The 26,241-nt window shown below is 34.3% G+C and overlaps 1 protein-coding gene across 3 annotated transcripts; it reads left to right on the forward strand.

The window, feature by feature from the left end:
* Window positions 1-41: 41 nt before the first annotated feature.
* LOC117325622 (guanine nucleotide-binding protein subunit alpha-12-like) lies at window positions 42-24,662 on the forward strand. 3 transcript variants are annotated; one of them, XR_004532352.1, is made up of 5 exons: window positions 42-505; window positions 7,635-7,652; window positions 13,088-13,138; window positions 15,793-20,365; window positions 20,570-24,662. XR_004532352.1 is itself a non-coding variant. In XM_033881973.1 (4 exons), exons 1-4 carry the CDS (start codon window positions 44-46, stop codon window positions 16,360-16,362), a joined length of 1,101 nt encoding a protein of 366 aa, XP_033737864.1. In that variant the 5' UTR covers window positions 42-43; the 3' UTR covers window positions 16,363-24,662. The 3 variants fall into 3 exon arrangements, 2 of the variants coding, with proteins under 2 accessions (XP_033737864.1, XP_033737878.1); XM_033881973.1 differs by having other exon boundaries at window positions 15,793-24,662; XM_033881987.1 differs by lacking the exon at window positions 7,635-7,652 and having other exon boundaries at window positions 15,793-24,662.
* Window positions 24,663-26,241: the final 1,579 nt, after the last annotated feature.

Raw genomic sequence — 26,241 nt, forward strand, 5'->3', positions numbered from 1 at the left:
AAGTTTTTGTCTCTGACGTCATGGGCGGGGTAAGAGGGGCAAAATGGCTGACATAGTAATGTCATGTTGTATGTCTGACCAAGAAAGGGAGCAGAAAAGTCGAAGTAGGAGTATAGACAAAACTCTAGCCAAGGAGAAAATTCAGTTCAGAAGGACTATTAAGATTTTGTTACTAGGGGCCGGAGAAAGTGGTAAAAGTACTTTTTTGAAACAAATGAGGATAATCCACGGACAAAATTTCGACGATGAAGCCCTCCGAGAGTTTAAAGTTGTCATTTTTGCAAACATTGTGAAAGGTATGCGTGTTCTTATAGATGCTAGAGACAAATTAGGAATACCTTGGGGAAACGAAGCTAATGCGAAGCATGCAAGCTATGTCTTTAGTTATGACACAAACAACAAATTAGATGAGACAACGTTCTGGGACTACGTCGAACCGATGAAGAATCTCTGGGGAGATTCTGCTATTTTAGCTGCCTTTGACAGAAGACGAGAATTTCAGCTGGTGAGTGCATTGACATGTAATGAAGTATTGATGGTCGTTGTGTAAATGTTGATATGAAAATATCGGATGACAATTGTGTTTTAATCACTTAAATATCCTATATTTTTAAGTATTTTTTCCCTGATGTCTGCATGCATGATGACACTAGTATACTAGACGTCACAACAAAATACAATGATGTACATATTTGGCGGAAAGACTTGCATATGTGTGTGTGTACATTTATTTGTATATTTAAAGGGGAAAGTATAAAAGTTAAAACAAGACATACATTGTACATAAAAAAAATATATAAAGCATTTTTGTTGCATCATGACACAATCACCATTTGCCATCGAAGATGTACATGTTCATTACATATGTAAAGTACATTGACATTGAAAGATATAAACCTTATGTAGAAATACTCATCTGATGATCAACTATAATGTACCAGAAAAAACACGTTTTTCACATTGTTTTTCTGTGAAAATATACTACTTTTATGTATCTCTATAACCAATTTAACATGTATCTGTATCCTCTCACTGTGCAAAGTTGTAGAATTCTTTTTGGTTTGTTTGATCCCACAGGAGTGTAAAAATCCACTTGCCTGTCATTCTGGGCAACAAAAATTTGAGTTTGAGCAAACAAAAATCTTCTTACTTGCTGGCCCAAGTAAGATGTTTATATCTCTCACATGATTTTCATGTTCTATATATATCTGAATTCTGTGTAAATAGGAATTTACCAGAATGACAGTAGTGAAGAAGTATATGTTAAAATATATTAAAATAAACAATCAGTAGTTAAAATATTGTCAATTTGCGTTTTTTGTAAATCAAATTTTCAAGATGGAAAAAGAAGTTAAGGTTGTTGGTGGCACTTTTAGGCCTTCACTTCACAAATCATATTGAAATGCTTTAAAGACTTTCAAGCTGATGAAAATAATAGAAACTGCATATCTGAAGTATGAAATAATGTTAGAAAGAGGTTACTAATTACTGTTCTTATTAGTACAAGGAACAAAAAAAAAGAGAAAAAATCTGTAAAATTAAAAAATTAGAAAGAAACAGAAAATGACAGAAGATATTATATTAATTTAAATAACAATATTTATGTATACATAGTTTTCCTTCGCTTATTGATTGTAAATATTTTAAATCTATTAAGTTTTAATGATGAAACTTTCCATGAATAACTCTTGATATGGACTTTTTATATATATTATTGCAACAAAACAGTATGCTTTGTGGCAAGAAGAAATTGCAGATATCTAATTATTTTATATAAAATGTAATGCAGATTACAATAATTACTATTTACATATAGATGTAGTTATTTTTTTTGCTTATTATCAATTAGCCAATTTACAAAATAGAACTGATATAAAACAGCAACCATAGAATGCCATTGAAAAGAAAAATCACTTGTGAAAAGTACCTTGGTGTCAATTTCAGGATCTTTGTATTTCTTAACTACAATTTTACCATGTACTCTGTACCAACACTGGTATATCCACATTTAGGATGTACGAACACTGGTATATCCACATTTAGGATGTACCAACACTGGTATCCACATTTAGGATGTACCAACACTGGGATCCACATTTAGGATGTACCAACACTGGGATCCACATTTAGGATGTACCAATACTGCAGGTATATCCACATTTAGGATGTACCAACACTACAGGTATATCCACATTTAGGATGTACGAACACTGGTATATCCACATTTAGGATGTACCAATACAGGGATCCACATTTAGGATGTACCAATACTGGGATCCACATTTAGGATGTACCAATACTGCAGGTATATCCACATTTAGGATGTACCAACACTGCAGGTATATCCACATTTAGGATGTACCAACACTGCAGGTATATCCACATTTAGGATGTACCAACACTGCAGGTATATCCACATTTAGGATGTACCAACACTAGTACTGGGATCCACATTTAGGATGAACCAACACTGGTATATCCACATTTAGGATACTACTTGGAAATCTGGTCACCTTTGATTCCAAAAAAAAGATATCAATCAATGATTATTGAAAATGTACAGAAGAGAGAAATCAAGAAACTAATAATGCTCCAGGGCCTATAGCCACGCTGGAAAGGTCAAAACTATAGCTATATAGGTCCCCACAATTCAAGGGGAGGGGGGCAGTCATCTCCGAGCAGATATTATTCTCTATATTTCCTCCCTAAAGAAGATTTTATAAATAAAATAACATATAGTTACACTAGTGAACAGGATAATTGATATAAATAAAGTACATACAAACATGACCAAAAAAAAATCATATATATGTTTAGTGTCTTAAGTTATTTAAGCACTTTACAAAATCTTTTTCAGAAGTAGAGTTGGAACACTTATATTAGTAAAGAGTGTTTGTCATTAAGAATACTTCAGGTAATCATTTGAAATATTTGTTTAGCAATTTTGAAACATAATTAACTGATCGATACCAGCTGTCAAAAGTCTGTTAACTCTGACATATTAATGACAGTTCTTGTATAATTTTGTCACCAATAATCAGTATGTGAAATAATTCGTGACAGTTGTTATATAATTTTGTCACCAATCAGTATGTGAAATAACTGAGAATCTACACGAGAGTGTAAATAAACATTGAATTTAATTTCTTTTAGCTTGTATAGTGTTATATATAGTGATTTAGTTTGTATAGTGTTATATAGTGTTTTAGCTTGTATAGTGTTATATAGTGATTTAGTTTGTATAGTGTTATATGTAGTGATTTAGTTTGTAGAGTGTTTTAGCTTGTATAGTGTTATATATATAGTGATTTAGTTTGTACAGTATTTTAGTTAGTATTTAGATTTATTATGTAAAGGGTTTTAGTTTGTACGGTGCTTTATTCATAGGGTTTTATTAGCTGTTAATAGGACGTTAAACTAAATAAACCAAACCAAACCATAGGGTTTTAGTTAACGTTTGTACAGTGCTTTATTAGTTATATCAGGGTTTTAGTTTGTAAACAGTTTTAGTTAGTACAGGGTTTTAGTTTGTACACTGTTTTAGTAAGCTAGTTTATACAGTATTTTAGTTTGTACAGTGCTTTATTCAATACAGGGTTTTAGTTTGTTTGTACAGTGCTTTATAGTTATATCAGGGTTTAGTTCGTACAGTTTTAGTTAGTATATATATACGTACAGGGTTTTAGTTTGTACAGTACGTGTTTTAGCTTGTACAGTGTTTTAGTTGGTACAGTGTTTTAGTTTGTACAGTGTTTTAGTTAGTATTTGGATTTATTATACCCCCGCAACAAAGTTAGGGGGGTATACTGGAATCAGGTTGTCCGTCCGTCTGTCTGTAGACGCATTTTGTCCGAACAAATCCTCCTAAACCACTGGGCCGATTCCAATGAAACTTCACACACATAAATTTAGTCATTACAGGGTTTTAGTTTGTACAGTGCTTTAGTCATTACAGGGTTTTAGTTTGTACAGTGCTTTAGTCATAACAGGGTTTTAGTTTGTACAGTGCTTTAGTCATAACAGGGTTTTAGTTTGTACAGTGCTTTATTAGTCATTACAGGGTTTAGTTTGTACAGCGCTTTAGTCATTACAGGGTTTTAGTTCGTACAGTTTTAGTTAGTATATACGTACAGGGTTTTAGTTTGTACAGTGCTTTAGTCATTACAGGGTTTTAGTTTGTACAGTGCTTTATTAGTCATTACAGGGTTTTAGTTTGTACAGTGCTTTATTAGTCATTACAGGGTTTTAGTTTGTATAGGGTTTTAGTTTGTACAGTGCTTTATTAGTCATTACAGGGTTTTAGTTTGTACAGTGCTTTATAAGTTATATCAGGGTTTAAGTTGGTACAGGGTTTTTGTTAGTTCAGTTTTTTAATGGACATATATATTTAATAGTTTCACAAGTCAAATGATATCACATTCCTTGAAGTTGAAGGGTCAAAAAATATATATATGTCCCTACGTATACGTAGCAACTCAGAAATCAAAACAGGAGGAAAACATATTTTTTCATTACTCTGAAAAACCTACAGAAAGGCATAATAGAAGTAGATTGTAAGTGTTTGTCTTTTCTGCCCATCCGTATGTACATCTATCTGTCTGTCTGTACAGAAACTTGGTATGTGTCTTTTAAAAAGTATTATAGATCCATTCCTCACTACATCGCTAATGCCAGAAGTTTTCCATCCATCAAGCCTTATGTTTGTGTAGAATCGTGAAGTACGTAACAAACACATAAGCTGTTGTTGGCTCAGGTTTATTGTCATTGACTTTTGTATGTATTCTATCATAACAGTAGCACAGACATGTTTATCACGTTTTAGAAAGAATTTCAGGTTTTATACACTGTAAATTATTACATTTAATGATAAGAGGGATGATATAATCATGGTATTTATTTTAGGTCCTTTGAGGGAGGCAGGTGTAAAGAAATTGATGCAGTATACATGTGTACAGTGTAATATCTGAGAAGTAGAATATCACAAGGATAAAAGATCTAGAATGTGATAAGTGTACAACATAGATCTCACTCCACTCAGTCTTAACTCTACAGTTTGGTGATCAGCAGTGTTGATGTAAAGCAGGCATGAGTTGGGCCTACATAGCTATCAGTCTATAAAATCTGATGTATCAGTGAAAAGCATGTCTGCCACATGTTTTAGCCCAGGATTAATACATTGTATGTCGATCGCCAGAGTTTGGTTGATGGTATGCAAAATATTACTACATATTTTTCGAAAAGATAGTGATAATATTACTACATGTTTTTTGAAAAGATACTGATACAAGTATATATATCCTTGAGATTTACATGTATAAAAGGGAAAAACACTAAGATCACCGATAGCACTTTCTTCTTCTCCTAGGTTCCTCATATTCCCTGTAGGGGTGTTTACTTGCTAAAGTCATTATGTTAATCATATAACAATCCTATTAGTAGTACAACATCATATATATTGGGGCCATGGTGGCCGAGTGGTTAAGGTGTCCCAACACTTTATCACTAGCCCTTCACTTCTGGGTCACAAGTTCGAAACCCATGTGGGGCAGTTGTCTGGTACTGATCATGACCATAGGTCAGTGGTTTTTCTCCTGGTACTCCCCCAGCTTTTCTCCACCTCCAAATTAAAACTTGGCACATCCTGAAATAACATCATATCGGATATCAAAGAAAATGTTGATGCTACATTATCTAATCGTAATCACAAACCTGGTTATAATTATTTGTATATATATATATATTTAAATAAAATGCAATAAATATGAAGGTAACTGTCTAATTTTGTAGGTTATTATTGTAAAACTACTAAGCATAACCATTATTATCAGAGGTATTATACTTTGTTCAGTTAATACTAAGTACTGTACAGTTCATATCATGCTGATGGTTTTCAAATAATTGATACAGTCATGCTCATATTTAGTTCAATTGCAAAGGGTGAAACGAACCTTTTTATATATCATTGTACAAAAAAAACTAGATCCTCTATATAAATTTAAGTATAAGAGGATTATTATTGCGATATTTGCAGTGGTGCTCGTGGTACAGTTCTAGTAGTGAACTGCTACAGTATATCAATAGAGTTAGCTGAAGATAGTGACAGATTTTTTAATTACTGGTCCAGGAAGACCGAAAGTAATATTTCTGTGAATGAACTAAATCAATTTGTTGATTAATCTTCATTTGTGTAAAGAAGATTTTTTAAAACCACAGGCAGACATGTATAGGTGGACATGTGATGTAGCATATGTATCATATACCTATATATATACATGGACATGATGTACAAGCTAGCACACACTTAGAGGATCTTAGACAAGTAATTCATACTGAAGGGTCGAAAGGATACAAAGTTAATGCCGTGTGTAATGAAAACAATTAGAACATATATATACAGACATAATGTAACATATATATACAGACATAACGTAACATATATATACAGACATAACGTAACATATATATACAGACATAATGTAACATATATATACAGACATAACGTAACATATATATACAGACATAACGTAACATATATATACAGACATAACGTAACATATATATACAGACATAACGTAACATATATATACAGACATAACGTAACATATATATACAGACATAACGTAACATATATATACAGACATAATGTTAAAAGTTTCTCACATTCATGTGAGATCTGACCCCAATTCCACATTTTCAAAGTCATTTCAGAAAGCATTGATGGAGTAATCTTGATAATGTTTTAAGCTCAAATAATGATTTCATTTCTTTAACGGAAAATCTGAAGAAACAGAATTACCCCTGGTCAGGTAAATTGGGGTGATATTTGAGCTGTGAAATATGTTTGTTTGTGTGATTCTTGATGTGCACATTATTTGTAGAAAGTCTAGGCCATGAGTTCCAGATAATGCTACTATTAAATAATGTTTGTGACATTGATGAATAAGACACATCTGTACCATTCTGTAGGCTCCTCACCTAGTCAATGTACATCTGGCAGTATAAATACATTGTTTAAGATGTGTATCAGTATATAACTAGACAGGTATACGTACTGTGTACAGGTAAATGAGATATATAGGTCACACTAACTTGTCTTTTTTGTCTCCTGTTATTTGTTGACTGTCTTTTCACATGGTTTACACAAGAGCAGGCTAGGGGTGTTATTTCATATTTGAGTGCTTGCCAGCAGGCTGATTTCTAAAAAGACTGCTGGTTTTACCTATTCCTGAATTTCATGAAGGTTAGAAAATTCTTTAGCTCTGGTCTGAAATGAAAAAAAAGGTACAGTCATCTAACTTAAGAGAAGAAAAAAAAAAGATTTTGAAAATGGGAAACAAAACTCACATTTTTTTTGTCAGTGTCAATAGCTTCACAATTAATGACTTAATAAGAGTGAAAAGATAGAAGCAAAAGAAATGGAGCATAAACATTCTTTTGATCTTTGAACATAGCTGTATAAGATATTGCTGTACCTGCGTGCATGCTTCATAAAACATATACATGCATACAAACAGTTCTCTAATAGTGATATCAGGAAGGAAATTTAATATTTCTTATTTACAAAATGTACTGGTCAAATGAATCTGTATATGAATATATAGGTACAATAATTTAAAAATTCACATAAAATTCAGATAATGAAGAGGATTACGGTAAGTTTAAGCTTCTTTTCTTGCAAACATTTGAGGTTGAAGTGTTTACTACTAGTTAATGTGGGGGCTTATGGTGTGTATATTCTCCATGAAGATTATATGTGTTGTCATACATTTTGTACTTATGATATATATTATTGCTCTAATCATGCTTCATAAGTTTCTGTAATTGTAAATATTTACACATCTGGCCTAAATGTATATATATATATATGAAAACATAAATAATATCCCCTCCTATTTATGGCTGGGGTATTTATATCTGGTTTTGTGAATAATGGTTTTAACTTGGGTTTCGGCAGCTGCTTTTGATCAGCTGAAGCAAAACACTGAAATTTGTTACTGGAATTTATATGCAGCAGATCTATACAAAACACTTCATTATATGTTCAAGCTAATTAAGGTCATGATACTATTGTGAGGAATGTTGACAAAAAGGGTACAAAAATCAGAAGATTCAGAAATTTTGCAAGGCCATTTCATCTTTTTGTTATTATTGATTTCTTAAATCAAAACAGGAGATGGTGCCAAGATTGATACAAAATTCAAAAGCATGATGTGGGGGATTCTGGAATCATCATCATTATGCCATGAAATTAAAAAAATGAAAATTTGCATAAAAAAAAAATCAGCATTGAAATACCGGTCAGCGTTTGATAATTGATAAAGAAGCTATGTGATTAACCCAATTTAGTTTCTGATATTGTAAAATTTCTTACAAATATTTATGGTCAGTGATACATTCTAATACTATTTTAACCACATATAAGTCGATACTAGTACAATATAAATAATAATATATGTTATTGGTTAAATTAATGGATGACAGCACTAAAGTCATATTGCCTAAAGCAAGTTGTATGTGTATTGGGAAGAATGTCATACAATATTGTATAAATAATAACATACTTAGGTCACCTGATCATGAGCAAAGCTCAGTGACCCTTTCCAATCTGGCTTTGTCCGCCGTCCTCCGTCGTTGGTTATCATTTTACATTTTCGATTTCTCGGAAACTCCTGAAATATTTTTTATGAAATTTTGCAGAAACCTTCCTTGGCTAAAGGTCTTATATGGTCCCTACCCCTCAAGGCCTGAGGGGCGGTGCCAAAAGGGGTCAAATTGACTGATATTTCAAAAAGCTTCTTTTCAAGACCCAAATATGGCAGAATGATATACTTTTTATGGATGGAAGGTTGTTATGGTGCTTTGTCAAAATTGTTCAGTTTCATAGCCCCTGGATGTCACGTTCCCCTGGGATAGGGGTAAAATTTACTATAGTTTATATAGGAAACTCACATATTTTAGCGTACTGGGTAATTTGTTTCATTTTCATTGGAAAATGGTCAATATTTGGTCAGGGCTAACTTTTCTCAATGACATGTTATCAGAGAATGTCAAGGTCAAATGTACATGTGCATGCCTTGCTATGGGGTCAAAAGTAGGTCAAAAATAAAAATCTTCAATGGAGTTTTTTTTTCTTGGCATATGAAAGAACATAAACCACATCTTTGGAAAAAAAAATGCAAATTTTTTCCTGCCAAAATTTAAAAAATCATGCACCCAAAATTGCACATAAAAGGTTTCTGCTCTTTACACATAAAGGCTTGATGTTTGGCACAGCGATAGCATGTATAGCTGGCTACAAATGTTGCATATCTTTGACATTTACCTTCATTCAAGGTCACGGGGGTCAAATGATGGGGGAAAAAAAGAAAAAATTCAAAATTCTTTCGAAATGATTATTTTTGGACACATTTTAAAGAACCTGCTCTTCTTAAGGTTTGGGCATTGTTTCAAGGTTTAATCATCAATAATGATGCTTAAGCTTGTAGATATGGCAATTTTGGGGAAAAAAAGACAAAATTAATTAAAGAATGAATTGCTTCAAAATTGCAGATAAAATATTTCTGCTCTTTTATCTATACACATGAAGGCTTGATGTTGGCACATCGATAGCATGTTTGGCTGGCTACAAATGGTCATTCAAGGTCACGGGTCAAATGATGAAAAAATAAAAAAAAAAAAAAAAAATTCAAAATGATTTACATGTATTTGCATCACATTTTAAAGAACCTGCTCTTCTGAAGGTGTGTGCAATGTTTCAAGGTCAAATCATAAAAAGTGACACACAGATATGGCACTTTGAAGAATGTTTTCCTTTCAAAATTATGTAAAAATTGCAATTCAAATGGTTTTCTTTCATTACTGTGACACATATACACTTGATAATTAGCAGCTACAGCATGAGTTGCTGGCTGTAATAGTTATGCAAAAAGTTGACATTGACCAACAAAGTTCAAGTCACAGTAATCAAATGATTGGTCAAAGAACTTAAGTGACGAGAAAATAAAGCGAAAACATTGCTATATAAGAAAGCGACCATCAGATCGATAACATATGAGATCATTTCCTGGATGTAAATTCGATGTTTTGGGTCAAATTGATTGGAATTTCTAAAATCTGTTCAACACCAATGGCCAGATTAAATCAAATACTCTTCATGGATGAAAAGGTCTTAAAAGTAACTTATCAAAATTGTAAATTTCATGGCCCAAAGGTTTCATGTTTCTCCCTGGAGAGGTGCTAAACTTTACTAAAGTTTATGTAGGAAAATCACATTTTAATGGAAATGATTCAAATTTGGTTAGAATTATGAGGAGGGGTAAAACTATACTACTACAGTGAATTACCAAGGAAGGGTAACAGTGTAAATATAGAAGATAGTTATATGTTTAAGACTCAGGTGACCATTAGGCCCATGGGCCTCTTGTTATATTTATTCATGTGGTATAATTTTTTTCATATTGTACATATCGAACCACATCATCATACATGTGTAACAGACATAAACAGTCAGGGACAGGTACCTGTAAATAATAACCAATGGTCTGTTGTTTGTGACACTTAGGTAGAGACAACAAATGTCTCCTAATGTTTTCAAATGCATTTTATCTCCTTTAGCTTGTTCTAAGTTGAAAATTTGTAAGATTTGTAAAAATATTTAACTTAGAAGCAACAATAGAAAACTGTGCTTGCTTTTGAAAACATCAGTTTCCTTTGTCAAGCAAATAGTGCAGTCATCGGAAAGGATGGTTGAAACATCACCCTAACTATACACTTTGGCCTATTCACCATATAGTGAATATTGGTCAAGGATCTTTAAGTGTCCTCCTTGTAAGTTATGTTGCTTAAACTACTAAGGTAGTCCTGATCAGGTATGGGCCACTATATCTACCTGTACCTATATAACTGTAATAAAATACTAAGGTAGTCCTGGTCAGGTATGGTCACTATAGCTACCTGTACCTATATATATAACTGTAATAAAATACTAAGGTAGTCCTGATCAGGTATGGCCACTATAGCTACCTGTACCTATATAACTGTAATAAAATACTAAGGTAGTCCTGATCAGGTATGGCCACTATAGCTACCTGTACCTATATAACTGTAATAAAATACTAAGGTAGTCCTGATCAGGTATGGGCCACTATAACTACCTGTATCTATATAACTGTAATAAAATACTAAGGTAGTCCTGGTCAGGTATGGGCCACTATAACTACCTGTATCTATATAACTGTAATAAAATACTAAGGTAGTCCTGGTCAGGTATGGGCCACTATAACTACCTGTACCTATATATAACTGTAATAAAATACTAAGGTAGTCCTGATCAGGTATGGGCCACTATATCTACCTGTACCTATATAACTAATAAAATACTAAAGTAGTCCTGATCAGGTATGGCCACTATAGCTACCTGTACCTATATATAACTGTAATAAAATACTAAGGTAGTCCTGATCAGGTATGGCCACTATAGCTACCTGTACCTATATAACTGTAATAAAATACTAAGGTAGTCCTGATCAGGTATGGCCACTATAACTACCTGTACCTATATAACTGTAATAAAATACTAAGGTAGTCCTGATCAGGTATGGCCACTATAGCTACCTGTACCTATATAACTGTAATAAAATACTAAGGTAGTCCTGATCAGGTATGGCCACTATAGCTACCTGTACCTATATAACTGTAATTAAATACTAAGGTAGTCCTGGTCAGGTATGGCCACTATAGCTACCTGTACCTATATATAACTGTAATAAAATACTAAGGTAGTCCTGATCAGGTATGGCCACTATAGCTACCTGTACCTATATAACTGTAATAAAATACTAAGGTAGTCCTGATCAGGTAGGGTCACTATAGCTACCTGTACCTATATAACTGTAATAAAATACTAAGGTACGTAGTCCTGATCAGGTGGCCACTATATCTACCTGTACCTATAACTGTAATTACTTATAAATACTAAGGCAGTCCTGATCAAGTATTAGCTTCTTCATATGGGCTACTAGTGCTTGTACATGTAACCTATAGCTGTATATATACGATAGTCTTGGCTGGTATCAGGTGGGTAGTGTAGTACAGCTTCCTTCAATTCAAAGTTGGTCATGTTATTAAACTCAAGGAAAAGCTTATTAATTACTTGTCTTTATGAAAGTGATTAAATTTGCTGAATGGCATTCTGTAGTTGCTTTGATAACAATTTAAGTAATTTTTAACTTTCATTAAATATGTTAATGAGGTACAAAATCTTAATGTATTACATACATGTACATTTTATTAACATCTGAAATGTGATATATGTCAACTTTATTGTAAGTTTGTAGGGAATTTGAAATTGTGCTATTGTGATATGGCTGGCTGTGTCTATCGTCCGTGACTGATTTGAAGGTCTAACATTTAATTTGGGTGGCACACTTATCTATAAAGCCTATGCACCAATTACTAAATAGTAAATATACAAGATGTATATCCCTGCACATTTAATTTAATGGCATGGCGTGATGATTATTAATTAAATCAGTACTTAATTCAAATAGAACCCACACACTTACACCCCAAACTGCACCGTGTTAACATGTATGACTCAAGTGTATAGGCTAAACCAAAGCTACTATAAGATGTTTATAAAAATGTGTTAAAATAATGTACATGTACAACCGGTGACAACCATCAGTGTCAGCCCCAAATCATTCTAAACAGCACCTCCTATGTTTGTGTGTTCCGTCACTTTGTCAACTAAACAGTTTTTGTACAATTCACTACTGCAATAGAGTTTGATAAATGAGATTCATTTTTGTTTCATTATAGACAAAAGGCCTTTTGTGGAGAAAATTGTCTCAACAAAGGCCTAATTTTGGCCAATAAATGTAAATTTATTTTATACTGGTATATGTATGTTTAAAGCACAGTTTAAAGTTATGAATTATTTTGAGCACAATAAATGTCATATAGGCACATGCAATGATAACAGTTTTTTCTTTTGTATCTTTGGCACAGATTTTGTCTGAAAAAAAAACTTGTGAAAAAAAATGAAAGTGAACTTTGTATCTAAAATGATGTGTTTGTTTTCCCACAGGGTGAGTCACTGAAATATTTCCTGGACAGCCTCCATAGGATCGCACAGAGAGTAAGCATCTCCACTCACTAACACAATTCAGATTTTATCTGTAGAAACAAATCTTGTTCAGCAAGTTTCCAACACATTATAAAATTCTATTATTTTGAATACAATTATGTCCAACATGGAACACATGTCTTTAATATGTTGTGTCTAAGCTATTCATATCCTTTCATGGGTGAATTCCTTTGTAATTTGACTAAACTACGAAGTAATAGACGTATTGTTTAAAAAGTCTTATATTCAACTGGGTCCCGTCATGTTGTTGTGATGCACCAGTAGTCTTTAACAGGATTGTTGATTGGAAACAATGGTTGCGTGGACTGGCTGGATAAATGTCTATTGTAAAAATTTGGGCTAGAATTTGAAGAATTTATCAATGGAAAACTCCTGCAGAAATCTTGGTCTGTACAACTATTGCAAAATGTCCATGCAAAGCAACTGGTTACATTATTACAACTGGGCCCAGTTAACAACAATTGTAAAATCCAGATAAAATCATTTCTGGTTAAACTAACTTGACAAATTTTAAGAAAATATAGCTCTAACACTTGAGCTTGTCAGTCTCTTCATACCTGCCTGTTTTAAAGAATACACACACTCACTAAAGGAGGAATTGGAAGTAAAGGAGAAGTGAGATTCTCACCTAAGTGATTAACATAATCACCTTGTGAACAACTGGGCCCTGGTTGTGGCCTGTGTAAATTCCTCCAGCTAAGCTACTAGAGACCCTATTTTCTAGAATTTTATGCATTATATTTACTTAATTTCCTTCACCTGTATAAAGGCTTACATATTAAACTTGTAGAATTTTGTGATTTCCGGTATCATAAACAACAACTTACTTTCATGTTCCAGATTAACTTTATGTTAATGTCTTGACAATATCATTGACATACAATAATTACTCCACCCAAACATCATGAGATGGTGGGCTATTCAAATCACTTGAAGTCTGTGGATTGTCATCTGTCCACAAATATTTCTGGAAGGATATTCAAAACTCAAAACTTCATATGTAGGTTCCCCTTGGTCCCTTTTTGAGTTAACATTGTGCCCATTTGATTTTGATAAAAAAAATGCCCAACAGGCAGCCATCTCAGATTTGGACAGTTGAAGTTTGTTATCCCTATTTCTTTATATATTTCTTAAACTTGACGTGTAAGTTCCCCTTGGTCCCATATTGTGCATGTAAGATTATGAGTGATTGTACGTGCATGTGATAATATAACAAAATGGCAGACAGGCAACCTTCTTGGATTTTGATAGTTGAAGTTTGTTGTTGCCAATTCCTGAGTAGTACTTTCACTTGCTTTCAATTGAAATGATTTAAGAGGGAAGAGTAAAGATGAGAAAGGTAGAAAAAGATCAGTTATACATTGACCCAATAAAGATCCTTCAATGGTGGGTACAAAGATCCCTCTTGGATTTCTTTTTTAAATTTGTATGCTTTATCATGGTGTTGATAAAATACTTCAATTTGGGCTAAGAGCAGATTTTACAAATGCTTCAGTATAAGTGAATTGTACTATTGAACCAACATTACTGCCGAATTGTTGTTTTTCCATGAATTCATCCATCACCATACACTCTCCCCTTCATATACAGATTTCACATTCATTTCAATTACCCGAAGAGCATCATTTAAGTGGGTTATCACATTTGTGGTTTTCCCATGATCACCATTAAGTTACAGGAAGTTATAAATATTATTTTTAGCGTAAGAAATGACAAAAACCCTCCAATTTAAAGTATTTAAAATTGAAATGATGAGGCATATGAAATGACTCAAACTGAAATATTTTCCTAATGTGACTGGAGATTAGAACCTCTTGTGTCCATCACATAACTGAAGGAAATGACCAGTACAGAAACATATTAAATTCAATGATGAAAATGATAGCTATAGGAACAGTGTCTCCTGTTAAGTTAATGTACTTATTGAATTAGATCCATATGTTCAGAAGAATTTCAGTGATCATAATGATTGCTAATTATATCCTTTCAGATTTAAAAAAGATTTGTTTAAAAAAAGGAAATTTTGTAATAGCTTTGATTTCAAATGACTCCTGTGTACATCATGTGCATCGTAATACTGTATAACACCATGACTAATATCTGATTGAAGAACTACCTGGTAATGTTATATAACTGTTTCCAGATCGGGACTTTAAAGGTTAAACACACTCTGATCACTATAAACAGAGAAATGTTAAAACGCTTAGAGCCTTTCATCAGCTTCTCACATAAAAGTTATAAATGTCTTCATAGCCTTCCATCCTAAATGATATTAAGTGGCTGAGTATTCTTCATGCCTGAATAACTTGTGTAAGATACCTATTGAGTTAATATCACTACCTAGAAGGGAAAAAAACCTACACCCTAGAGGCTTCTCATCGAAGGAGAGACAACTCTGTCTACATTGATATCTTTACTATTTGTACATACATTATATAAATGTTGTCTATCCTCAGAGTTACTCCACAGCAGATTATACAATTTGAGTATTTTATATGAAAACAAAGAAAAGATAGATTGTTTTTGCTGTTTAATCGTTTTACTTTAAACTTAGAAAGTCTAAGGTGTCACGTTTGATCTCTAGAAATTCTTTTCCCTACTTCCTTCCCGTTTCATTTTCAACAATGAAATTCAACTTTTTTCAGACCTACATTCCAACCAAACAGGATATACTACATGCCAGAAAAGCAACAAAGGGCATCATTGAGCACACCATCGACATCAGTGGGGTGCCTTTCTTGTTTGTGGATGTTGGAGGTCAAAGGTCACAGAGACAGAAGTGGTACCAGTGTTTCGAGGGTATAACGTCCATTCTATTTCTGGCGTCATCGAGTGAGTACGATCAGGTGTTGCTGGAAGATAGGAGAACAAACCGCCTGCAGGAATCTTGCATTATATTTGAGACTATTATTAACAACAGAAATTTCAAAAATGTGGCAATTATCTTGTTTCTGAATAAATTTGATCTGCTACAGGAAAAGGTGATACTTGTAAGTATTAAAGACTACTTTCCGGAGTTCGATGGAAACCCACACAACCTGGAGGATGTGCAGAACTTTATGTTGACAATGTTTGATTCACGACGCCGGGAACGTGTGAAGCCTCTTTTTCACCATTTTACCACAGCAATAGACACTGAGAATATCAAGTTTGTGTTCCAGGCAGTAAAAGACACCATACTCCAGGATAACCTTAAGTCACTGATGTTACAGTGAGTTTCTCCTTCAGCCTGACCTTGGCAAGAATTATGGTATATATATTATATGTGACCTTGAGGTTCTTCCTGCAGCCTGATCCTGGGGAGGCTCCAGCCCTCATTGTACCCTAGATTTAGGACATGGGGCCCCTGGAATTGGCTCTTACCCCATGGGTGTGCTGAGCAAAACTTTGTCCTTTACTGAGCTTTAGGGTATGTATAATCCCATCACCAATCTTAGGATTACTGTGTCTGGAGCCGGATACAGCAAAGCCCCCTCCCACCGCCAGACCATGGGGCCAGGTGTTCTCAACGAAAGTGTGACAATTGACACTGTTGACTTAGAAAGCCTTATAGAGGCTCATCTTCATTCTCACCTCAATGCCAATATCTGATTGTCTACATACGAGGTGCTGTACTGCTTGTACCAAAATATGCTGACCTAAGGTTTGATGTGATGCAGATTGTATATAAGCAGGTAGAAACTGGATCATATGGGTAATACCATATATGGTAGTCATGAACAATCTAGGTATGATCATTGCCTACCATGATTTGTTATATGACCCACTAATCCTAATGGGACTGGATTATCTGCTTATTAATTAGATCTTTATAAACTGCATAAACACAAACCATTCTTCTGCTGCATTTTTTTTAAAAATCCCTTCATTTTTTTTTTTTTTGCTGGTAAATCTGTTCTTAGGATTTCTTGACTGGCTGTTGGTGAATTTAGATACAGCTGTACGTACATGTAGACCTGCTCAAGACTGACGATAAGCTGTGGACTATGTTATAAACAGTGTATGATAGATTTTACAGTGATGGTGAAGGATTGTAACAATATATACACTAGTATTGATACATCATACACTATATATATAATTCTATACTTACAGGGATGGGTGTTTTATACAGTGTACACATACATACCCACACAGTTGTTTTTCTTAATATTGGTAAATAATGTTTATTTCACAACATATTGTTATTATGTAACCTCTTATATTCAGCTTGTCTGGCCAGAGGCCTAGGACAAGTGAAACTGATGCCATGACATGGTGTTCGTCGTTCGTCTCAAATGAGTTGACATTTTCGGTCACGCAGTTCACAATTAAAGATGGCCACCCTTGTACCTGCTTCGTTTGGCTGAGATGTTTCTGACTTGAGTTCCATCTGACGTATTACTGTTAATCAAGATTGGTTCAAATATACTACAAGTCTTTTTATTGTAATGCTTAGGGCAATTCCAGTTAAATATATATATATACCCACCAGGTATGTGGGTTCTAGTTGTAGAAAATACAGTTTCTTATACAGTACTGTTTGTTTTATAACTAAATCACTTCTATTGGTGGTTCCTATATGACACAACTGGAGTCCCACATCCCCATGTTGGTTAGATATTTTACTGTAATAGCTCTTAATAAAAAATCCAAGATTGCAAATTGAAAGAAATATTTTCAACATTATGTTCCCAGTTCCTACATTGTATATGCACTAACAGAATGTATATATAGTCAGGTGAGCATTATGGATCCTGTGAGCCTCTGGGTTTGAAGAGATTGAGTTGGTGGTACAGGAGGAGGGGGAGAAGTTCCTACTGAAGGAGGGGCAGGGGTTGGTATTCGGGGAGGGGGTTGGGTAAGTAAATTCCATGTTGTCATAATTACAAAGTAATTAAGTCCATTTATGTAACCAATTTCCAAAGATTAACTGGATATAGCAATTGGCTAAGGCCAGTGGCATTGTGCTTAGTGATTGGACGAGACCAGTGATGATGTACTGATTAAAACGATTGGCTGATGCCAGTGATGAGATATGTTTAGTGATGATGATGATGATTGCTGACCTCCTGATAATATATTGCTCAGTGTGTAATCCCGTCGACCCACTATATGGTTGTGATGTAAGGGTACTGCAAGTACTCCACCTGTGTCACATACCGGTAGTTACAAATGTATCAATCATATGTGTGACAGCTGTATACCCGTGTGAATGCATGGTTAGTGATTTTTAATTGTTTATATATTCAGATATAATTATTCATTGCAGAAGAGTATTTCAGTTTTATTTCACCTGTTTCAAAGAGACATATATACATTGTAGTTGCTACTGTAAACATAGACCTCTAAGCATGCAACGTATACAGTACACCTGTGTGAAGTTAAAGTTATTAACAGTATGAATATGTGTATGTATGAACATTTTTTTTGAATGAATGAGATTTGTTTACATTTTAGCTACTGTAATATATATAGATATAAATATTATTGTAGAATTATGCATGTAATAATTATATCCATTGACAATTATGTACATATGTATTTAAGAATGTACAGGTGGTATTACTTGTATATGTTTTTGTAGCAAGAAATATCCAATTACTCAAAGGTAGATTGGCTCTGTGTGCTGCATTTTGTCACAGTAAAATACATGTATCAGAATATCAGTTTGTACATATATCAGATGCAAGTAAGAAATTGAACAAAAATATAACTGACACAGAATTCCCATATATTAAGTGTCTTTACAAAGCCCTCTACATCTTCTTATTTTGGTAAAGAACAGAGGAAATGACATCAAAATTTAAACATTTTAGTGACAGTTAAACATTTAAAATGTTTGTATTGATTTTTTAGTATGAAATCCACAGCAGATTACAATTATCAACACTCAACATTTTAACAGAATATATATACAGGTTTTCATGGATTACATCCACATTTGAATATGAAACAATACTGTAAGTAATACATCCACACCTATACATTCACTGTAACTTTTTGTGAATATAACCTTTAATTTCAAGTATATTACTATTGTTAGCCGGCTGGAAGTTTACAGATTAGTTCTGGGAACATATCTGGTTTTTCTAGTAATGTATCCAGGGAGCCTGCTCTTGATCTGTATCAATATTAGATACCTGTTATATATTTTCACATCAGTACAGATTTTTAAAAAAGTTTTGTTTTCAAAGCACACTGAAAAAAGTACCTAGAGAATGAGATGGGTAAAAAATAAATTATTGTTTCTTACATCAAATTACATGTGTTAAAATATTACCAATATTGATGACAGGTATGAGGTCAGTGCACGTGTTATCCAACCTGTATTGTCTTTTTATCAATGTCAAAATGAAATGTAATGGCCAGACTGGTATCTGGTATGTGACCTCTGAACTGTAAAAATCCAAAACAAAAAATTGGTCGACCAACTAATCATGAGCAGCCTGACTTGCAAATGGTCGTTATGACCGACTCATGATCAGTCCAATACTGCTGTCAACAAAAAATAAGACGACAAAATAAACACTCTTGACCCCTCTATGGGTATACCTTTTTGAAAGTCAAATTTTAATTAACAGGAAAGGTAAGAACCTCCAATCTCTAGATAGATCATGCTCATCATCATGAATGAAATACCCTGTCACAAAGCAAGCAATCCACCATTTTCAGTTTCACTACATTATAACAATTTATGTCTAGATATTGGATAAAAATGATGATTATTTGGATACCCAGATGTATGTTGGATGGAAATCATATGTTATTATACCATGGAGATGAAATTTGCTGTCATGATTAAAAAAAAAATGCTTATTTTTGTACATAAAAAACAGAGGCAAAGTAGCTTCCTTTGTATGAGAACATTAACATCCCTGAAATATGAAAAACGAAAAGCTCTTCTAGGGTCCAATACTATTGCTCTGGTGTTGTCCTCTAGTGTACAATACTGTTGCTCAGGTGTTGTCCTCTATAGGGTACAATACTGTTGCTCTGGTGTTGTCCTCTAGGGTACAATACTGTTGCTCTGGTGTTGTCCTCTAGGGTACAATACTGTTGCTCTGGTGTTGTCCTCTAGGGTACAATACTGTTGCTCTGGTGTTGTCCTCTAGGGTACAATACTGTTGCTCAGGTGTTGTCCTCTAGTGTACAATACTGTTGCTCAGGTGTTGTCCTCTAGGGTACAATACTGTTGCTCTGGTGTTGTCCTCTATAGGGTACAATACTGTTGCTCAGGTGTTGTCCTCTAGTGTACAATACTGTTGCTCTGGTGTTGTCCTCTAGGGTACAATACTGTTGCTCTGGTGTTGTCCTCTTGGGTACAATACTGTTGCTCTGGTATTGTCCTCTTGGGTACAATACTGTTGCTCTGGTGTTGTCCTCTTGGGTACAATACTGTTGCTCTGGTGTTGTCCTCTTGGGTACAATACTGTTGCTCAGGTTAAGATCTGTAGCTGTCTTTTGCTGACCATTTTTAGCTCGCCTATTTGAAGAAAAGCTGCTTACTGGCATGGTATAGTTAAAAGCTTTGTTTCAGGTGTGACAATAATTCATGTGACCTTTGTTTGTATGGATCTGTACTTATATATACTTACGAGGCTGCTGAACATTTGGCTTTGAGGTTTTTTTGCATGAGCCAAACATTGAGGTAGTTGTTGACTAAATTTGTTTTCAAATATTATTTTTTTGAATAGGCGAGCTAAGCTTTTTACCAAACAGTTCTAGTTTTAAGCTCCATAAATGGAGAATATATGTGTACAGCTATATTACGCACAATATACAATGCAACAGTTACATATGATGATGTCTAGCTAGTAGTCTGGGTATTTTTATGGTGGTGGCCTTAGGGTTCACCTTTAGCTTGTGACCATTGGAGTTCACTCCCTTTGAGGACTCTTTTGCTGATCTGTATATTATTCTTGTTTTAATTTTTAGGAAACACGTATAGATGTTATTTGGCATCAGAGCCTGTATATGTATAACCATATACTTGGACAGAAAAACATGTTAAGATTTTCTATGTTTACCAGGTAATTCTTGAATTTAATTTTTCTATCATCGTTTTTCCTTTCGGACATTAATTTACATATTTGTCATTATTGACGATGAAACAAACTGCTGATGGAACTTTCCTTTTCAATTTTGGTGTTGGTGTTTGATTTCCCTGTGTTTAAATTTCGGGTAGTGTTGGTAATCCCCGAGACATAATGATGGATAGATAATTTTAGAGTCTCACTATTTTGAGTGAAGTATACATGTATACATTAGAGAACTCATACATCATGTATGTATTGTGGTGGACACTATGTTTCTTGAGCCATTTTTACTTGCCACACATAAAATATACAACAATCTCTAAATCACCACAATCTCTAAATATCTTTCTATTTCAATATAAATCTACATATTTTAATAATCCTATCTGTTATTAGCTTTATATCGAGAAACATATTAAAAAAGTCATTCATCATGTGAGTACCATTGTTGAATGCTTTATCAAAACATTTATCCATATTGTTTTTTGTGCAATTGACAAAGGAAAAAAAAGTAGTAGATCTTAGGTACATCCTAAATATAGACACTACTGGAATATGTGCAATTGTTTTTTTATATGAAAACTTTTAAATAAATCATTTTTAAAGATTATGTCAGGAAGATGTCATGTTCAGTATCATGTAATTTGAGTTGAAATCTTTTGGATCACATTATCATTATGTACAATATACCTGCTTCTCAGACACAAATGATCACTGCCATTCTGGTATGTGTACATGAATGTAGTGTCTTACAGTATGATAGTGCTAGGTGTGGACTTCACTATACCTGGATTTACCACTGGATATCCAGTATTTGAACATGTTATAGGGATATGCCATATTTCTTATCTTTATAATATGTTTAATAAATACTGTATGCTTCTATTTTCCGAAGAAAAAAACCCCATCTTGATATATTTTAAACATACAAGGTGTTTTGATCTTAGAGGAGACCGGAGGCCGCGGTGGCCGAGTGATTAAGGTGTCCCGACACTTTATCACTAGCCCTCCACCACTGGGTTGCGAGTTCGAAACCTACGTGGGGCAGTTGCCAGGTACTGACCGTAGGCCGGTGGTTTTTCTCCGGGTTCTCCGGCTTTCCTCCACCTCCAAAACCTGGCACGTCCTTAAATGATCCTAGCTGTTAATAGGACGTTAAACAAAAACAAACCAAATAGAGGAGACCAGAGTATACCTAGAGAAAACCATGTGGTCAGACAGGAGGCGACCCTGTACCTTTTGTTGTTTCACCAGGGAGTGAATCAGCTGATTTGTGCGAGTGTACAGTTACTCATGGAAACTCTTTATATGTTCAATATTCATAAGAATTTTTATGATTATTATATCTCATTGAAAATATATATTCCTCAAAGAATACTGGGTCAACATCTTATAGTTTAATAAAAAAAATAAAAATCAGTTGTGTGTCTGTGTTACAATGTACATGATTATACATTATATGGAATAGTTTGTTTTTTTCATTTAAAAATGTTTTATTTATAATGAAAAAAAGAAAGTGTAATTTGGCTGATACTGTTTTGTATGAACTTCTTCATTTTGTGTGAAGACAATGTGCCTTTTATATAGCATTGAGATTGATATATGTTGCTGAAAATCCTGATATTCCAGACATAGGGTAGACATGAATAGTTTTGCTTTTGTTATTGCTTGTCCACTTTAGCCAGTAAGTACAGACCTGTTATTTTCTCAGACATTGTTAATCAGGATATTTACTAATTCTTTAAACAAATATTTCCTGAATATTACTTTTTCTACATCGAGGATTTTTATATTTAAAATCTTTATCATATATTGGCGTCAGATAAATGATTAAAAATCTGTTAAAAGTCAGACTAATGATCATGAGGTAAGCTGTACCTCATCACAGGGATTTGTAATATGCCTAGAAAATGTGTGTTATACCAATATCCAATTTATAATCATGTTAAATATAGCCATGTGTTTTGCCAAAAGGTCTTACCAATGCTATTGTGTGGTTAAGTGTTGTTGTCAATATGCTACTACGTAGCAACCTGTTTTAATCTATACTTCATGTATACGTAGACATATACAAATATCTATATATCTACAAGAACGCATGCTGTCATACTGTACAAGGGTAGTTGTTGTGTGATTAAAAAGATGTGCGAAACACTTACACTGATATTTTCCACCAATTTTCATGAATAATTGTTTTGATTTTTTGTATTGTGAAATATTTGCATTTGGTTGGTTCCTTTAAGAGCAAATTTATATCTTCTAGGTAATTATATTATAAAAAAGAACAAAAGATGTTCAATATATCGACTTTTAATGAGAATATTTCAGATCGAAATCAATACCATTCATTTGTTAATTTTTGGATGGTGGTCTTATAATGTGTTGTGTCCTTTTGATATGATGATTGTCAAAATATATACAGAGACGAGTATACATTTTCCAAGTTAGATATTTTAATAGTCCAATGCATTTATTGCTTGTATGCACATGGATTTACATATTTATAATTATGATTTAATGCTAGTTGTGTCGGATAGACAATAGTTAGGACTTATTATAAATAAGACAATAGATTAAACAGTGTAGACTGCATAATTAGGAGTATATGGCACAAATCAAAATATATATGCCATTTACAGGGGTGAATTGGAGTTGTCCACATTAAAGCAGGGTTAAAATACTTTGATATGGCCAGTTCATTTTCATAATGGCACACCTGGTGCATTCACAATTCCTGTTTAAAGAATGGGCTAAAGCCACGTGACACAGCACAATCTATTGTTAGTTCATAAACATTTCGCTGGGCATTTATTTTGATATTAATTGAATGTCACAGACATTTGGCGAGCTTATCTAAACTGAATCGGTCTAATATGAGCTTCATGCATTTGACCAGTGTTAGTTTAAAAGGCATATTTTGGACAACATTTGACAGTGTTGGTTAACCTGTGTACTTGGGCCAATGCACTACATTTGACCAGTGTTGGTTTATACCTATGTACTTAGGTCAATGAGCTATATTTGAGCAATGTTGGTTTACTTGTGTACGTGGGCCAATGCACTACATTTGACCAGTGTTGGTTTACTTGTGTACTTGGGCCAATGCACTACATTTGACCAATGTTGGTTTACTTGTGTACTTGGGCCAATTGGTTAACCAGTGTAGGTTGGTTTTCTTGTAAATTTGGTCCATTGAACTCCCAAGTTATTATCGACACACGTGGTAGACTGTTGTTGCTGTTACTTTATTCTATCAACGTTTTTGTCAGATTGACACACTTCTAACAATATCTGTGTTGTTTGGCTGGATGTGCTGTTTGACCAGTGCTTTCGTTTACCTGTAATTTTCGTTGTACACGTGGACAGGTATGCCAGTTGTTAACCTGTAAACAGAGACTTTGCGTACATGATGCATCATTGATTGTGTCTGGTCACTCTAGTAAGTGGACATGTCATTCATTGATAACAATTATTATGAATAAATAATTACCATTTAATAAGTTGAAGTTATTTTTTATTACAACCACAGAGGTTTGTTACAATGGCAATATGAAATGTTTCTTATTATCTTGTTGAAGTAACAACCGTACATTAGACTGTATCAACTTATAATATAGTAGCATTTTCTAACAAAATTTTATTTAACATTTGTCCACCTATCAATAAGCTTCATCTAACTGGCAATAATGTCCATGCGATAAGGAATGAGTAATTATTACTTTCGTGACAATCCTGACATTCCTACTAAAGACAAAATATACTGGGGTCTTCAAAACCTTCGTCCTAATCTTAATTGTTAGCTGGTCCGAAGGACCAAGGTGAGCTTTTGCCATACCGTGGCGTCCGTCGTCTGTCCGTCCGTCAACAATTGACTTATTTGACTTCTTCTTCATAACCGCTGATTGGAATTTGAACAAGATTGGTCAGAAGCGGCCCTATGGGTAGGGGACTCAAAATTGTACAAATGATGAGGCTGACCCCCTGGGGGCCTCTGGGGCGGGGCCAAAAGGGGTCAATTTGGCTATATTGATATAAACGACTTCTTCTCTGAAACCGAGCAATGGATATCGCTCATATTAGCCTGGTAGCATCACTATGGGGTGGGGATTTAAAATTGTACAACTGATGGGGCTGAGCCTCTGGGGGCCTCTGGGGTGGGGTCAATTTGGCTATATTGATATAAACAATTTCTTTTCTGAAACCGAGCAATGGATATCACTCATATTTGCCGGGTAGCATCACTATTGGAATAGTATTCATAATTGTACAAATGGAAGGGGCCTAACCCCCTGGGGGCCAGAGGGGTGGGACCAAAATGGGTCAATATAGCTGTACTAATATAAATGACTTCTTCTCTGAAACTGAGCAATGGATATCACTCATATATTTCCATAATAGCATCAGTATGGGGATAGTATTCAAAATTGTGCAAATGGTGGGGACCTACCCCCCTGGGGCCAGAGGGGCAGGGCCAAAAGGGGTTAATTGTCTATTGATATTAACGACTTCTGAAACCAAGCAGTTGATATTGGTCATTTTTGAAAGGTAGCATCACTATGAAATGGGGATTAAAAATTGTACAAATAGTTGGGCTGAGGAGCGGGGCCAAAAGTGTTCAATATGGCTAGATTGATATGAGCGACTTATCCTCTGAAACGGAGCAATGAATATTGCTTATATTTGTTTGGTAGCATCACTATGGGGTGCAGATTCAAAATTGTACAAATGATGGGGCTGACTCCCCGGGGCCCGAGGGGCAGTGCCAAAAGAGGTCCGTTTGGCAATATTGATATTTAAAACGACTTTTTCTCTGGAACTAAGCAATGTATGACATTGATATTTCAGTGGTAATATCCCTAGGTGGCTAGGATTCAAATTTATACAAATGATGGGGCAGACCATCCAAAGGGGCCTGAGGGGTTGGGCAAAAGGGAGCGATTTTGCTGTATTGCTAAAAACGACCTTTTGGTCGATCCCCACACGATAACCATGTATAGCATTGCTGGGCATCATGAGATGAACAATTTCTTGTTATAAAAATAAGCCCTGGTGTCTTTCCCCACCCCTGAAGACTAA

This window comes from Pecten maximus, chromosome 1, assembly GCF_902652985.1.
Source record: "Pecten maximus chromosome 1, xPecMax1.1, whole genome shotgun sequence".
NCBI classification, from domain to species: Eukaryota; Metazoa; Mollusca; class Bivalvia; order Pectinida; family Pectinidae; genus Pecten; species Pecten maximus.

What these genes read in the sequence shown, in the direction of transcription:
- LOC117325622 (XM_033881973.1), top strand. Translation starts at nt 44, where the DNA reads ATGGCTGACATAGTAATGTCATGTTGTATGTCTGACCAAGAAAGGGAG. An exon ending in TCCATAGGATCGCACAGAGA is followed by an intron (nt 13,139 to 15,792) that starts GTAAGCATCTCC and finishes AACTTTTTTCAG; the next exon opens with ACCTACATTCCAACCAAACA.